Here is a 14,325-nt window from a genome sequence, read left to right as displayed (position 1 = left end):
ACCTGGCTGTCAGGCTGTTGGACAGTGTGCTGTTTGGTACCTACATGATATCACACAGTCATGCTGCTGCTTTATTAGCTGTCTGGTCACGCTGTGATGTCGCAACGTCCTCTGAGCTGACGGCTGGGCTGGAGCTGGAAGGGAAAGTGCATCGGTGCACTTTGTTAACGGGTGTCATCTCTCACAGTCAGCGAGACGGAGAGACCCACCCTGATGGAGGGAGGTTGTGAAACTTCCTCTCAAAGCCAGATTTCCATGGCAACCGGCTTTGAGTTCATATGAGGAATACCTTGTGAAGCGGAGACGTCAGTTGGTACACTTTGTTTTTGTGTGTGCACGTGCGTGCGTGCGTGCGTGCGTGCGTGCGTGCGTGCGTGCGTGCGCGTGCGTGTGTGTGTGTGTGTGTGTGTGTCTGGACATGCTTAACTATACCAGAAGTCCCCACAAAAATAGTTACCATACAAAAAATGAGACCAACTGGGGACATTTTGCCAGCCCCCACAAGGGGAAAAGAAATTTCTAGGGGGTTTAGGGTTCGAGGTTAAAGGTTAGGTTAAGGGTGAGGGGTTAGGGAAAATAGGATTTTGAATGGGAATCAATTGAGTCCCCACAAGGTTAGTAAAAGACTGTGTGTCATGATGATGTTCATGGCTAATGCAGCAGAGGGGCAGCTGGTTCTCTTGGACCTGGCTCCTGTACTACGTTGTGACTGATGTTTATTGGGTCTGCGGTAGGATGAGAAGCCTGGGCCAGACCACCTGCCTTGCCCTTACGAAAAAATATTGTAGTCAGAGTGCAGTATAACTGCAGAATGCTGAAAATACTGCATCCAAAATGCCACACTCGACTGCAGTAATTTGTCAGTGTAACTAAAGTTAGAGTGCAGTATAACTTCAGTTCAACTATATAGTACACTGCAGTTTTCTGCAATTACTGCGTCCAAAATACCACACTCGACTGCAGTTACTGCACTTTTACTGCAGTTTCAAAACGCCAATCTTTTTTTGTAAGGGTGCATGGAAACACTACATTAGAACAACCCTGTGAGAACATGACCAGCTAACAACACTAGCAGCAGCTAGCTCACATGAATAGCATGTACAGTAGACTGGAGACCAGCACAACAAATATCACTTGGCTTTCAGTATGTGCAGAAGACTATCTGGCAGCAAGACCATTATGTTAGGAATGTAGTTGTTCTGTGAGAATAACTCCAGCTATGCTAACAACATTTAGCTTGTGCAAACAAGACTGGCTATTTAAAGATGGTGTATACGAATAAGTCTGTTTCAGACAACAATTGTAAGAAACATATTGAGCATTGAAGTATGTTTACTAAGAACCCGCCTGGCCTGTGAAATGTTGATATTTACAGTACTCTGTTGCTGTGAAAGAGAAGTCAGCTAGCTAGCTAGCTACAGTAGCTACATTGTACTTCTTAGACAGAGGAAGCTACACCCTACACAGTTCTTCCAAGAACAATGACTGCCTTGGTGTATGTTTTCAACAGAAGACGAACAGTAACAAAGGCCAACAACCCTCCGCCCAGGAAAGTGAGGGACACCTGGCATAAACAGGAAGGATGAGTGGAATGTGCTGTTTCTGATGAGGCCTGCAAACCCTCACGTTCTACTCTGTTAGCTGCACAGCTGGAGTGTTAGCTTTGTAGCATATATTGTGCCGCTGTTTTTCTGAGTGCCCAGAACATAATCATAGCAGGATGTTGTGTGTGTCTCAGTCTCTAAAGAAGAGCACACGTTAGTGGAACTGTAAAATACGTTACACATCTTCTACCCCCAGATGATAACCTGGTGAATATGTTACCATTCTAGAATGCAGAAGTAAAACTTAACCCCTGATCTCTCTTTCTCTGCTCCTCCCTGTAGATGAGCGTGAAGCAGTGCAGAAGAAGACCTTCACCAAGTGGGTCAATTCCCACCTAGCCAGAGTGTCCTGCAGGATCACTGACCTCTATATGGACCTGAGAGATGGACGCATGCTCATCAAACTACTGGAGGTTCTCTCTGGGGAGAAACTTGTACGTAGGCAGTTCCATTTTCTTCACTGATTTTACAGGGCACACATACAGGTAACTGCCAAAATATAGGAAACACCAACATAGTGTCTTAAGTGGGCGTTGGGACACTACGAGCCAGAACGGCTTCAATGCACCTTGGCAAAGATTCTACAAGTGTTTGGAACTCTATCGGAGGGGTGTGACACCATTTTCCCCCGAGAAATTCCATATTTTGGTGTTTTATTGGTGGTGGAAAGCTCTGTCTCAGGCGTCGCTCCAGAATCTCCCATAGGTGTTCAATTGGGTTAAGATCTGGTGACTGAGACTGGCATGGCATATGGTTTTCATTGTTTTCATGTTCATTAAACCGTTGTGACCACTTGTGCCCTATGGATGGGAGCATTGTCATCCTGTTGACATAGCCATGGTCGCCAAAATAATTGCAAAAATAATGGCCTGTCGAGCATTTTTGTACATGACTCTAAGCATGATAGGATGTTAATTGATTAATTAACTCAGGTACCACACCTGTGTGGAAGCACCTGCTTTCAATATACTTTTCATCCCTAATTTTCTCAAGTGTTTCCATTATTTTGTCAGTTACTTGTATTTTTCAACTTGAAAGAGTATTTATTTGTAGTCATAGTTGTTTCTCTTACTACAATCTTATTTGTGCTTTGCATGATATCAGCAGTTAAGGTTTTCTTCCGTCAAAGAGAGGACCAAAATGCAGCGTGGTTTTCTTTATACATCTTTAATGAAGATGATAAATGATCAATATACAAAAACAATAAACAGCCCTATCTGGTGCAAACAAACACAAAGACAGGAACAATCACCCACGAAAATACTCAAAGAATATGGCTGCCTAAATATGGTTCCCAATCAGAGACAACGATAAACACCTGCCTCTGATTGAGAACCACTCTAGGCAACCATAGACTTACCTAGACTACTCTACTAAACACAACCCCATTAATCTACAAAACCCCTAGACAAGACAAACCCATAATCACCCATGTTACATCCTGGCCTGACCAAAATATTAAAGAAAACACAAAATACTAAGGCCAGGTCATAGTTTACCAAACTATCAACTACATAACCACGAAAGAAGTTAAGCTACCCGTAAGAAAAATATAGTTTACTTAACTAAAGATGAAAAAATATATAATTCTTGCCTACTTAACCCATATTTTGTTTTATATTAGCGTAAAAAAGTAGGGTGTAGTTCTAGGAGTTAGCTACACGCTACATGGCAAAAAAGTAATTAACTACTGAAAACACTACCTAGATTTTTATTTAGTTCAACTATCACAAAGCTTCAGCGAAATGTAGTTTAATGACTAGTTGAACTTAAACTGTAAATCTTCCACTCTCAAACAAGAATGTTGAATATAATTTAATTTCAATTTACTCTACCAATTGTCTGTTCGGTTTGTCCTTTTGTGAGTAGGAATTTGAGAGAAAGTATCCACAGGAGTACTTATAAGCCATCTGTTTCTCCGACCAACTGTGTGTAATGGAAGAAGAACGCCACAGTGTTGTAACTGAAAGATACTGTCGGCTGCAACTGAAGTTAAAACCGGTTAAAACAGATACAGTAATTGTATATTTAGCATTTGTGAAATTATTTTATGTGATATGAAATTAGAGGGCTTTGATTCTAGAACAGTACGGCAAATGAGAATCTATTCCTGTTTATCTGTATTTAGTTGTTCTGTAACTCAGTTGGTAGAGCATGGCGCTTGTAACTCCAGGGTAGTGGGTTCGATCCCCAGGACCACCCATACGTAGAATGTATGCACACATGACTGTAAGTCGCTTTGGATAAAAGCGTCTGCTAAATGGCATATATTATTATATATATTATATCATATATAGTTGTTTTGGCTATCAGAGCCAATTCGCTTCTGAACATAACGTGTAAGGTACTCGGACTAAAAAAGTACGTTCTTGGGCTCGTACTAGTGTTGATTTTTAGCACCTGGCACATGCGCAAAACCTTGTAAACACCCGCAAGACTTCGGCTGCAAGACTTCGCCTGCATGTATATCCGTCTTGTGCTTCAGGTGATGAGCGAACAAAGTATGAAAGCCAAACAGAGACCTGTGTTTTGAAGTCTGTTTAATTACTAGTTTTATAGGTTTTCGTCAATACAAATTAACGTGGCTATGTCGTTTAAGGGACAGCATAGGAATGTCGGGTCTTATCTATGCTACGTTTGTGGTTCAGAAGTATAGACTGGTTGGCTGACAACTTCATGAAAATGATGCGTGCTGTTCAATGTGTCCGAAAGGTGTGTATTGTTATGATTCTGAAAGGTCAGATGGCTAGCATCAATGACAAGAAGCTGCCTTGTGGGGAATCAGAATTAGCTCTTTTCAGCTTGTTTTATCTTGTTGTTGATACCATGTCTTGTTTTGAGTTGTTTTGACTGATATCATGTCTATGCTAATATGGCTAAAATTCTCTAGCTAGTTGTCTCTAAAAATACATTGTTACAGTTAACAACTGCTCATTGTGCAAATGTATTTGTTTTCATTAAACATTTGAAGATGAAATATAGCTTACATGTTATCAACAGTCAAAGCCAGCCCAGTCTGTTTTGCCCCATAGTTGCCCACTCGTCGGTTTTGTTGCTAACCACAAACCCGTCTCTCACTCAACTCTCACCCACTCTGATGTATATCGCTATGTTACACGTTATATACAGATCACTCCCTTGTCATATCTTACAGAGTCAACATTTATAAAACCAGACACATCTTAACTACTCTCTCCACCTCTGGGACAGAATGTATTCAAAGCAGCCCTGGTAAAGTCATGGTCTTTACCTGTATACCATGGAGAGGTTATGAGCAGTTCGGTTGAGGATAGTGCAGAGAAAGATATAAGGGTGAAGTGGATAGTAGTAGTGTGTCCTATTGGTTTATGCTCTGCTAGAGTTTCAGACTGGGTCACATATATTAGGTTACATGGATCCTGTTGTCTCGCATGGAAACATCATGGAAATATACACTACCAGACACACTCACAAATGTACACTGAGCGATCCACCCAGGCATCTGACAAACACAGAAATACACGTTTAAAAAACCTACATGTACCACAATCACACTAATGCAGATCCAATTATACAGTTAATGCACCGAGCAAGTTGCAGTATAGCATGTGGTTACACAAAGACAGGCCGAGTGCTTACAGAATGCTAGAGGCCAAGCTAGGTTAGACCTTATGCCCAGACTGGCGTCAAAGAGATTAAGGCAAAACCAAAACATAATTACTGACTATAGTAGTAGTAGTAGTAGTAGTACTACGCATGTGACGTTAGAGAGCAAACTTCATTCCGAACTTTTCCATCTTAGCAGCTGTGCTGAAGGAGGGGAGAGAAGTAATTATCATGGCAGGATTGCCGCTAAAAGAGAGGTTTGATTAACTATGTCTCACTTTAGCTCATGCACCCCCCCCCCCCCCCCCTTCACCATCAGTGGCTTTTGAAAGGCAGCTCTCTGATGGACTCGTCCAAACAGCTCTGGAATCAAAACTCAATTAAGGCCGATTACAGCCCCTACCACTTTAATCCCCCCATCACCCTCTGCCTTGTGATTTCCAGTGGAACGTGCCAAGATCCTCCATTGAGGGAGCTCACAGGGCTTCGCTGTGAGAAAGATCTGACCACAGCTTCAACTCACTCCCAGTGAATGCAGTCTACTGTGGTCCCTTCAAAATATGAGTCCTTTGTCCTTCCCTCTCTTTTGGCTGTTTCGAGGAAGTAAGGCAAAAAAAACTACAACAAAACGGAGAAATGTCAGTTGATTTTCTATGATGGAGGAAAGGAAGGCAGATATGATCAATGAGATCTTTGAGAGCGAAACAGTGGGGAAGTGAACAACATCCTGCTAAATGATCTCAAGTCAGGCGACTGAATTCAAGCCAGCCGCCATTTCTCAACTGTTTCATGAAGAGTAGGAATTCCATGTTAGAGTTCATTCCACCAAACACTACATTAAAGTGCCAGATGGGTATCTCTCTGGTTTGGTGTTATTCATGTTGGGCCGAGGAGATATCCACTTGTATTCTCCAGCTGTCCCAACAAGTTCAGGCCCTGGGTACGTCCTAGGTCATGACCCATAGAGAATGGGCTCTAATCCTGGGAAAGCTTTAGATGACCTGTCTCTGGACATACAATGCCTTCAGAAAGTATTCATACCCCTTGACTTATTCTACATTTTGTTGTTACAGCCTGAATTCGAAATGGATTAAAAAACATTTTTCTCACCCATGTACACACAATAACCCATAATGACAAAGTGAAAATGTGTTTTTAGAAAACATTGCACAATTATTGGAAATTAAATACAGAAATATCTCATTTACATAAGTATTCACACCCCTGTTAGAATCACCTTTGGCAGTGATTGCAGCTGTGAGCTGTTCTGGGTAAGTATCTAAGAGCTTTGCATACCTGGATTGTATAATATTTGCCCATTCATTCTTTACAAAAGACTTAAAGCTCTGTTAAATTGGTTGTGATCTTCGCTTGACAACCATTTTCAAGTCTTGCCATTTTCAAGCAGATTTATTGTAAGTCAAAACTGTAACTCAGCCACTCAGGAACATTCACTGTCTTCATGGTGAGCAACTCCAGTGTAGATTTGGCCTTGTGTTTTAGTTTGTCCTGCTGAAGGGTGAATTTATCTCTGTTTCTGGTGGAAAGCAGACTGAACCAGGTTTTTTTTCTCTGGGATTTTGCCTGTGCTTAGCTCCATTCCATTTCTTTCTCATCCTGAAATGCTCCCCAGTCCTTAAGATTACACGCATACCCATAACATGATGCAGCCGCCGCTATGCTTGAAAATATGGAGAGTGGTGCTCATTAGTGCAGGGGTCTCCAACAGATTGATCACAAGCTACCAGTAGCTCGCAGCCCACCTACGAGTAGCTCACCAAACAATTCTGAAAGTGCAAGGCTTAAAAAGCCAAACCTGACACAATATCCGCCAATTAATATCCAGCAATATTGCCCATCTGTCGGTCTGTGGTGGGTGCGTTTTGTCAATCTTCCAATGTGTAGCAAGTTGATGTGATAACTGTCTTGTGGGTTGACAGAAATACCCTCCCCAAAACCTTCTCAATTAAATGTTACCTGCAAAGTAGGCTAACCTGGCAGATTAGCGTATATCATGAGTAAGTATATAATTTGTTATTTGCAAACTTTGCCATGAAATGAGCAGCAACAGTACAGAACCATTGCTAGACCGGCATGTTAGCACATTCCTCACTTGCTAGGTGAATTACATTTAAATATAAAATGTTTAGTTTTCTTCCAGACCCCCAAACAATTAACAATTTTAATTTTGAGAGTGAACACAAAAAATATATAAAAGCAGGAAAGATGTAACTGAGAACATAGTTTGGGAAAATACAAAACACAATTTTGGCGGGGAAAATCACATTTTATAGGACCCCCTTAGAGTTGTTTATTAACCATTATTTTACCGGGTATATTGATGGAAAACAGCACTACTTTATCTTGTACACCAAAGACCCGGGAAAGAGTTGCAGGGGAGAGAAGAGAAAAATGTGCCAAAAAATGAGTAGCCCTGTATCTTTGTTGAGACTGGGTGTATTGATACATCATCCAAAGTGTAATGAATATCTTCACCATGCTCAAAAGGATATTCAATGTCTGGTAAAAAAAACAACAATCTATCAATAGGTTCCCTCCTTTGCAAGGCATTGGAAAACCTCCATGGACTTTGTGGTTAAATCTGTCTTTGAAATTCACTACTCGACTGGGGGACCTTTACGATAATTGTATATGTGGGGTACAGAGATGAGGTAGTCATTAAAAAATCCTGTTAAATACAATTATTGCACACAGTCCATGCAACTTATTATGTGACTTAAAAGCACATTTTACTCCAGAACTTATTTAGGCTTGCCATAACAAAGGGGGTGAATACTTGACTGAAGACATTTCAGCTTTTCATTTTGAATTCATTTGTTCAAATTCTGAAAAACATAATTCCACTTTTACGTTATTGGGTATTTGATATATCAGGATCCCCATTAACTGACGCCAATGACGACAGCCAGTCTTACTGGGGTCCGACACATAACGAAAAATACTTTACATATTAAATACTTTACAATTTACATATATGTAAAAACATTTACATGTAGTGTGAGTGTATACATCGATCAGTTACACATATGTCAGTACATACACACAACAAGTAGGTCACATGGGGGAGAGGTGTTGTGCCGTGAAGTGTTGTTTTATTTGTTTTTTGAAACCTGGTTTGCTATTCACTTGCCCTATATGATATGGAAGGGAGTTCCACGCAGTCATGGTTTTGAATAAGGCTTTGAATAATACTGTACATTTCCTTTAATTTGTTGGCCCCGGGGACTGTGAAAAGACCCCTGGTGGCATGGCTGGTGGGGGAAGTGTTTGTGTCAGTGCTGTGTAAGTTGACTATCCAAACCATTTTGGATTTTCCAACACATTGTTTCTTATAAAAACAAGAAGTGATTCCATCAGTCTTTCCTCAACTCTTAGCCAAGAGAGACTGGCATGCTTAGTATTCATGTTAGCCCTCTGATTACGATGAAGAGTAAGACGTGCCGCTCTGTTTTGGGCCAGCTGCAGCTTAACTAGGTTTTTCTTTGGATAATAATCCATATAAGATCAAAAAGAACCTTGCTTTTTGGAGTGTGGTGTCATAAAAGCAGAGCATCTCTTTACTATGGACAGACTTCTCCCCATCTTCAAAACCATAGAATCTAAATGTTTACACCATGACAGTTTACAATCTAAGGTATCACCAAGTAATTTAGTCTCTTCAACAGCCACACCATTCACTGATGTACCATAGATATGTCCCTGTATATAATGTGCATGATTTTTTATTGTTGTTGTGTAATAGACACAGGTAATTCCTAAATCTGCCTACCTCAAGGATTAAAGAAGTCTGCTAAGTAGGTCATCAGCCAAGGGAGTTACAATACACAAAACCAAACAGTTTAGATTGTTGGCAGTAGAATATCAGTTACATGAAGAGTTTGAGTGACACTAATGTAATTTGCCTGTGTTAATACCACCTATCCCACTCTTTCTTTCCCCTCTGCAGCCCAAGCCCACTAAGGGGCGCATGCGTATCCACTGCCTGGAGAATGTGGACAAGGCCCTGCAGTTCCTCAAGGAGCAGAGGGTCCACCTAGAAAACATGGGCTCTCATGACATTGTCGACGGCAACCACCGCCTCACCCTTGGCCTCATCTGGACCATCATCCTCCGCTTCCAGGTCAGCTGACCACCCAGTACTCCTCTCTCGTTTCTCGCACGCTTTCGCTCTCTCTTTAAAGAACGTATTTTGCATGTGCTAATCAGACCTGGGCTTAAATACATGTGTATTTGGGTATCTGGTATTTAAAACACTTTTTTCAACAAGTATTTTATTTGAGCATTTGAATGGTTATTTGTAAAAATAAATAAAAAATAAACTGTATAATGTGCGAGTGCACAGTTGGTAAAGGGATTTCATTGTATAAGCTGTGTGGATAAAAAAAATGTGTCTACTTAAATCCACTGATGTGTGTGAAAATGTACAGTAGATGGCAAGGAATGTGGGTGGGTATGAATTTGTGTGGAGTGCGGACTGGGCGGGCCTAACCTTGAATAAAATAGTGCAGTACCTTCACCTGGGTGGTTCAAGCCCTGAATGCCGATTGGCTGACAGCTGTGGTATCAGACCGTATACCATGGGTATGACAAAACATTTATTTTTACAGCTCTAATTACATTGGTAGCCAGTGTATAAAAGCAATAAGGCACCTCAGGGGTTTGTAGTACAGTATATGGCCAAACCACTGCTAAGGGCTATGTCCAGGCACTCCGTGTTGCGTCATGCATAAGAACAGCCCTTGGCCGTGATATATTGGCAAAATACCATGAAAACCGGAAACTCCCACCCAGAGGCAGCACTCCTCATGGCCGGGGACTTTAATGCAGGAAAACTGAAATCAGTCTTACCTAATTTCTATCAGCATGTTAACTGTGCAACCAGAGGGAACACAACTCTAGACGACCTTTACACCACACACAGAAACGCATACCCCGTCGTGTCTTTGGCTATGCCGGATTAAGTGATATGACATGCTATTCTATAAAATAATTTATCCGTAATTAAAATGACCTGATTGAGCTAATCATGTAAATGTAATTGACTAGAGAGTCGGGGCACCACAAAATAATATTTATAGAGCTGTTATCTTCCGAATAAACTCTTAAAGACCTAGTAATATTTTACATCAATAGGCAATATTAATAGTCACCTTAATTCAGTCTCATCTAACAGCTTGTTACACAAAAGAAAAGGGTCTGGGTTTGAGTGAAAGAGCAGGAAGACTGAGGAACAAAAGGCGAAGCTGTGCTATCGTAAATACAAAATCTTATGCATTCTAAATTACCGCCCATTTGGAAAAGGAAAATGCAATAAATATTTACTCTGAGCTGCGCTTCAGTAGGTTGGTGGTAGATGGAAGGCCGTGTTGCCAAACCGAGTCCTTTGTCCTTTGAAGAATATCTCTGCTGGTAAATTAGATATGTTGTAGTAACATCGTTGTGTGGTAGACGGGATACTCTGTCTGTTCCTTCCTAACCTGCGTTTGCAGCTGCTGTTGCCAACTCAACGGCTAGGAGGTATCAATTCTGTAGTGAATAAGAGTTCAAAGTTCATACCATTCTCAACCAACGCTCACGCTGTTGTTGGCTTTGTTCTGTAGTTATTATCTGAAGCATTCTGACATCGGACCGTCGTCCTCACATCCTCGGAACAGGAGGTTACATTGTCGTCAAGGCTTTATATAGGAAGGAAGAGGAGGGCGTGTTTGAAAAGTTTTATAGCCCATGTCCCTTCACAGGGGCGGGCCACTGATTGAGCAGAGCCCTACCTTATGAATATCCAAATCTCACATTTTAGAAGCTAAAATCACATTTCATCCCATCACGAATGATTTCATATTCAAACATTTAAATTGAACAACAATTCAATGTGAATCTGATAACTCTGATGTGTAGACTTTCCACTGTAGAGTTTGTCATCTTATCATTGATGAGAATGTCTCAGATGACAACCGAACTGACATCATATTCATTAAGTACCACCACATATGATCAATTGGTCGGATTACCAGAATATAGTTCATTTCCCCCCACTTACTGAAGTTCCCAGAATCTCTATGTTAACCAAGGGTTTTGCAAATGTAAAATCAGTAGGGTAGAGAGAGGAAAAGGGGAAAAGAGGTATTTATGACTGTCATGAACCTACCCCCAGGCCAACGTCATGACACTGGCTTCTACAATAAGTGCATCAACAACGTCGTCCCCACAGTGACTGTACGTACATACCCCAACCAGAAACCATGGATTACAGGCAACATCCGCACTGAGCCAAAGGGTAGAACTGCCACATTCAATGAGCGGGACTCTAACCAGGACGCTTATAAGAAATCCCGCTATGCCCTCAGACAAACCATCAAACAGGCAAAGCGCCAATACAGGACGAAGATTGAATCGTACTACACCGGCTCGACACTCGTCAGATGTGGCAGGGCCTGCAAACTATTACAGACTACTAAAAGAAGCACAGCCACGCGCTGCCCAGTGACACGAGCCTACCAGATGAGCTAAATCACTTCTATGCTCGCTTCGAGGAAAGCAACACTGAGGCATGCATGAGAGCATCAGCTGTTCTGGACGACTGTGTGATCACTCTCTCCGTAGCCGACGTGAGTAAGACCTTTAAACAGGTCAACATTCACAAACCCGCTTGTCCAGACGGATTACCAGGACGGGTGCTCCAGGCATGTGCTGACCAACTGGTAGGTGTCGTCCCTGACATTTTCAACATGTCCCTGATTGTGTCTGTAATACCAACATGTTTCAAGCAGACCACCATAGTCCCTGTGCCCAAGAACACTAAGGTAACCTGCCTAAATGACAGACCCGTAGCCATGAAGTGCTTTGAAAGGCTGGTCATCGCTCACATTAATACCATTATCCCAGAAACCCTAGACCCACTCCAATTTGCATACCGCTCAAACAGATCCACAGATGATGCAATCTCTATTGCATTCCACACTGCCCTTTCCCACCTGGACAAAAGGAACACCAACGTGAGAATGCTATTCATTGACTACAGCTCAGTGTTCAACACCATAGTGCCCTCAAAGCTCATCATTAAGCTAAGGATCGTGGGACTAAACAACTCCCTCTGCAACTGGATCCTGGACTTCCTGACTGACCACACCCAGGTGGTAAGGGTAGGTGACAACACATCTGCCACGCTGATCCTCAACACTGGAGCCCCTTCGGGGTGAGTGCTAAGCCCCCTGTTCTCCCTGTTCACCCACAACTGCATGACCAGGCACGACTCCAACACCATCATTAAGTTTGCAGACGACACAACAGTGGTAGGCCTGATCACTGACAATGACGGGACAGTCTATATAGGGAGGAGGTCAGAGACCTGGCAGGGTGGTGCCAGAATAAAAACCTATCCCTTAACGTAATCAAGACAAAGGAGATGATTGTGGACTACAGGAAAAGGAGGACCGAGCAGGTTGAGAGCTTCAAGTTTGTTGATGTCCACATCACCAACAAACTAACATGGTCCAAATTCACCAAGAAAGTCGTGAAGAGGGCACGACAAAGCCTATTCCCCCTCAGGAAACTAAAAAGATTTGGCATGGATGCTCAGATCCTCAAAAGGTTCGACAGCTGCAACATCGAGAGCATCCTAACTGGTTGCATCACTGCCTGGTACGGCAACTGCTCAACCTCCGACCGCAAGGCACTACAGAGGGTAGTGCATACGGCCCAGTATATATATATTTTTTATTTTACCTTTATTTAATCAGGCAAGTCAGTTATGAACAAATTCTTATTTTCAACGACGGCCTAGGAACAGTGGGTTAACTTCCAGCTTGGCCCCTATCACTGGGGCTAAGCTGCCTGCCATCCAGGACCTCTATACCAGGTAGTGTCAGAGGAAGGCCCTAAAAATTGTCATAGACTCCAGCCACCCCAGTCATAGACTGTTCTCTCTGCTACCGCATGGCAAGCGGTACCGGAGTGCCAAGTCTAGGAATAAAAGGCTTCTCACCAGCTTTTACCCCCAAGCCATAAGACTCCTGAACAGCTAATCAAATGGCTACCCAGATTATGCAGCGTGCAAATGGAAACCACTAGTCAATGGACCTATGGCTGTCCCAATGAAACACACTGATACGGCTCGACACAGTTCCTTTTTATGAAAACCACAAAAAACAAAGCGGTCCTCTTCAGTTACAATGGGACAACTCAAATTGAAAGAAGTATGTGGACACCTGCTAGTCGAACATCTCATTCCACAATCATGGGCATAAATATGGAATTGGTCCACCCTTTGCTGCTATAACAGCCTCCACTCTTCTGCGGAGGTTTTCCACTAGATGTTGGAACATTGCTATGGGGACTTGCTTCCATTCAGCCACGAGCATTAGTGAGGTCGGCGTCTAATGTTGGGCGAGAAGGCCTGGCTCACAGTTGGCGTTTCAATTCATCCCAAAGGTGTTTGAATGGGTTGAGGTCAGGGCTCTGTACAGGCCAGTCAAGTTCTTCCACACCGATCTCAACAAACCATTTCTGTGTGGACCTCGCTTGAGGGCATGGTCATGTTGAATCAGGAAAGGGCCTTCCCCAAACGGTTGCCAAAAATTTGGAAACACATAATTGTCTAGAATGTCATTGTATGCTGTAGCGTTAAGATTTCCCTTCACTGGAACTAAGGAGCCTGAACCATCAAAAACAGCCCAGATCATTATTCTTCCTCCACCAAACTTTACAGTTCGCTACATGCCCGAATGCATAGTGCCTTCTTCTGGCATCTGCCAAACCCAGATTTGTCCATTTGATGACTGCCAGACGGTGAAGCGTGATTCATCACTCCAGAGAACGTGTTTCCACTGCTCCAGAGTCCAATGGAGGCGAGCTTTACGCCACTCCAGCCGACGCTTGGCGTTGCACATGGTGATCTTAGGCTTGTGTGCGGCTGCTCGGATATGGAAACCCATTTCATGAAGTTTCTGACTAACAGTTCTTGTGTTGATGTTGCTTCCAGAGCCAATTTGGAACTCGGTAGTGAGTGTTGCAACCGAGAACAGACAGTTTTTGCGGGCTTCAGCACTCGTCGATCCCATTCTTTGAGCTTGTGTGACCTACCACTTCGCGGCTGAGCCTTTGTTGCTCCTAGCCATTT

The 14,325-nt window shown here is 42.6% G+C and overlaps 1 protein-coding gene across 2 annotated transcripts in view; it reads left to right on the top strand.

Annotated features, from left to right (window-relative positions):
- Positions 1-14,325, top strand: part of LOC124038318 (spectrin beta chain, non-erythrocytic 1) — a 112,786-nt gene that overhangs the window by 57,495 nt on the left and 40,966 nt on the right. For both annotated transcript variants that reach the window (XM_046354049.1, XM_046354048.1), the window contains 2 exons: positions 1,887-2,038; positions 9,157-9,330. In XM_046354049.1, coding sequence (XP_046210005.1) covers positions 1,887-2,038; positions 9,157-9,330 — 326 coding nt within the window. The remainder of the gene's footprint in view (positions 1-1,886; positions 2,039-9,156; positions 9,331-14,325) is intronic.

Source organism: Oncorhynchus gorbuscha, linkage group LG06 (genome assembly GCF_021184085.1).
Source record: "Oncorhynchus gorbuscha isolate QuinsamMale2020 ecotype Even-year linkage group LG06, OgorEven_v1.0, whole genome shotgun sequence".
NCBI lineage: Eukaryota > Metazoa > Chordata > Actinopteri > Salmoniformes > Salmonidae > Oncorhynchus > Oncorhynchus gorbuscha.
Note: the sequence above shows the minus strand (reverse complement) of the source record. Positions and strands in the feature narration are given on the sequence as shown.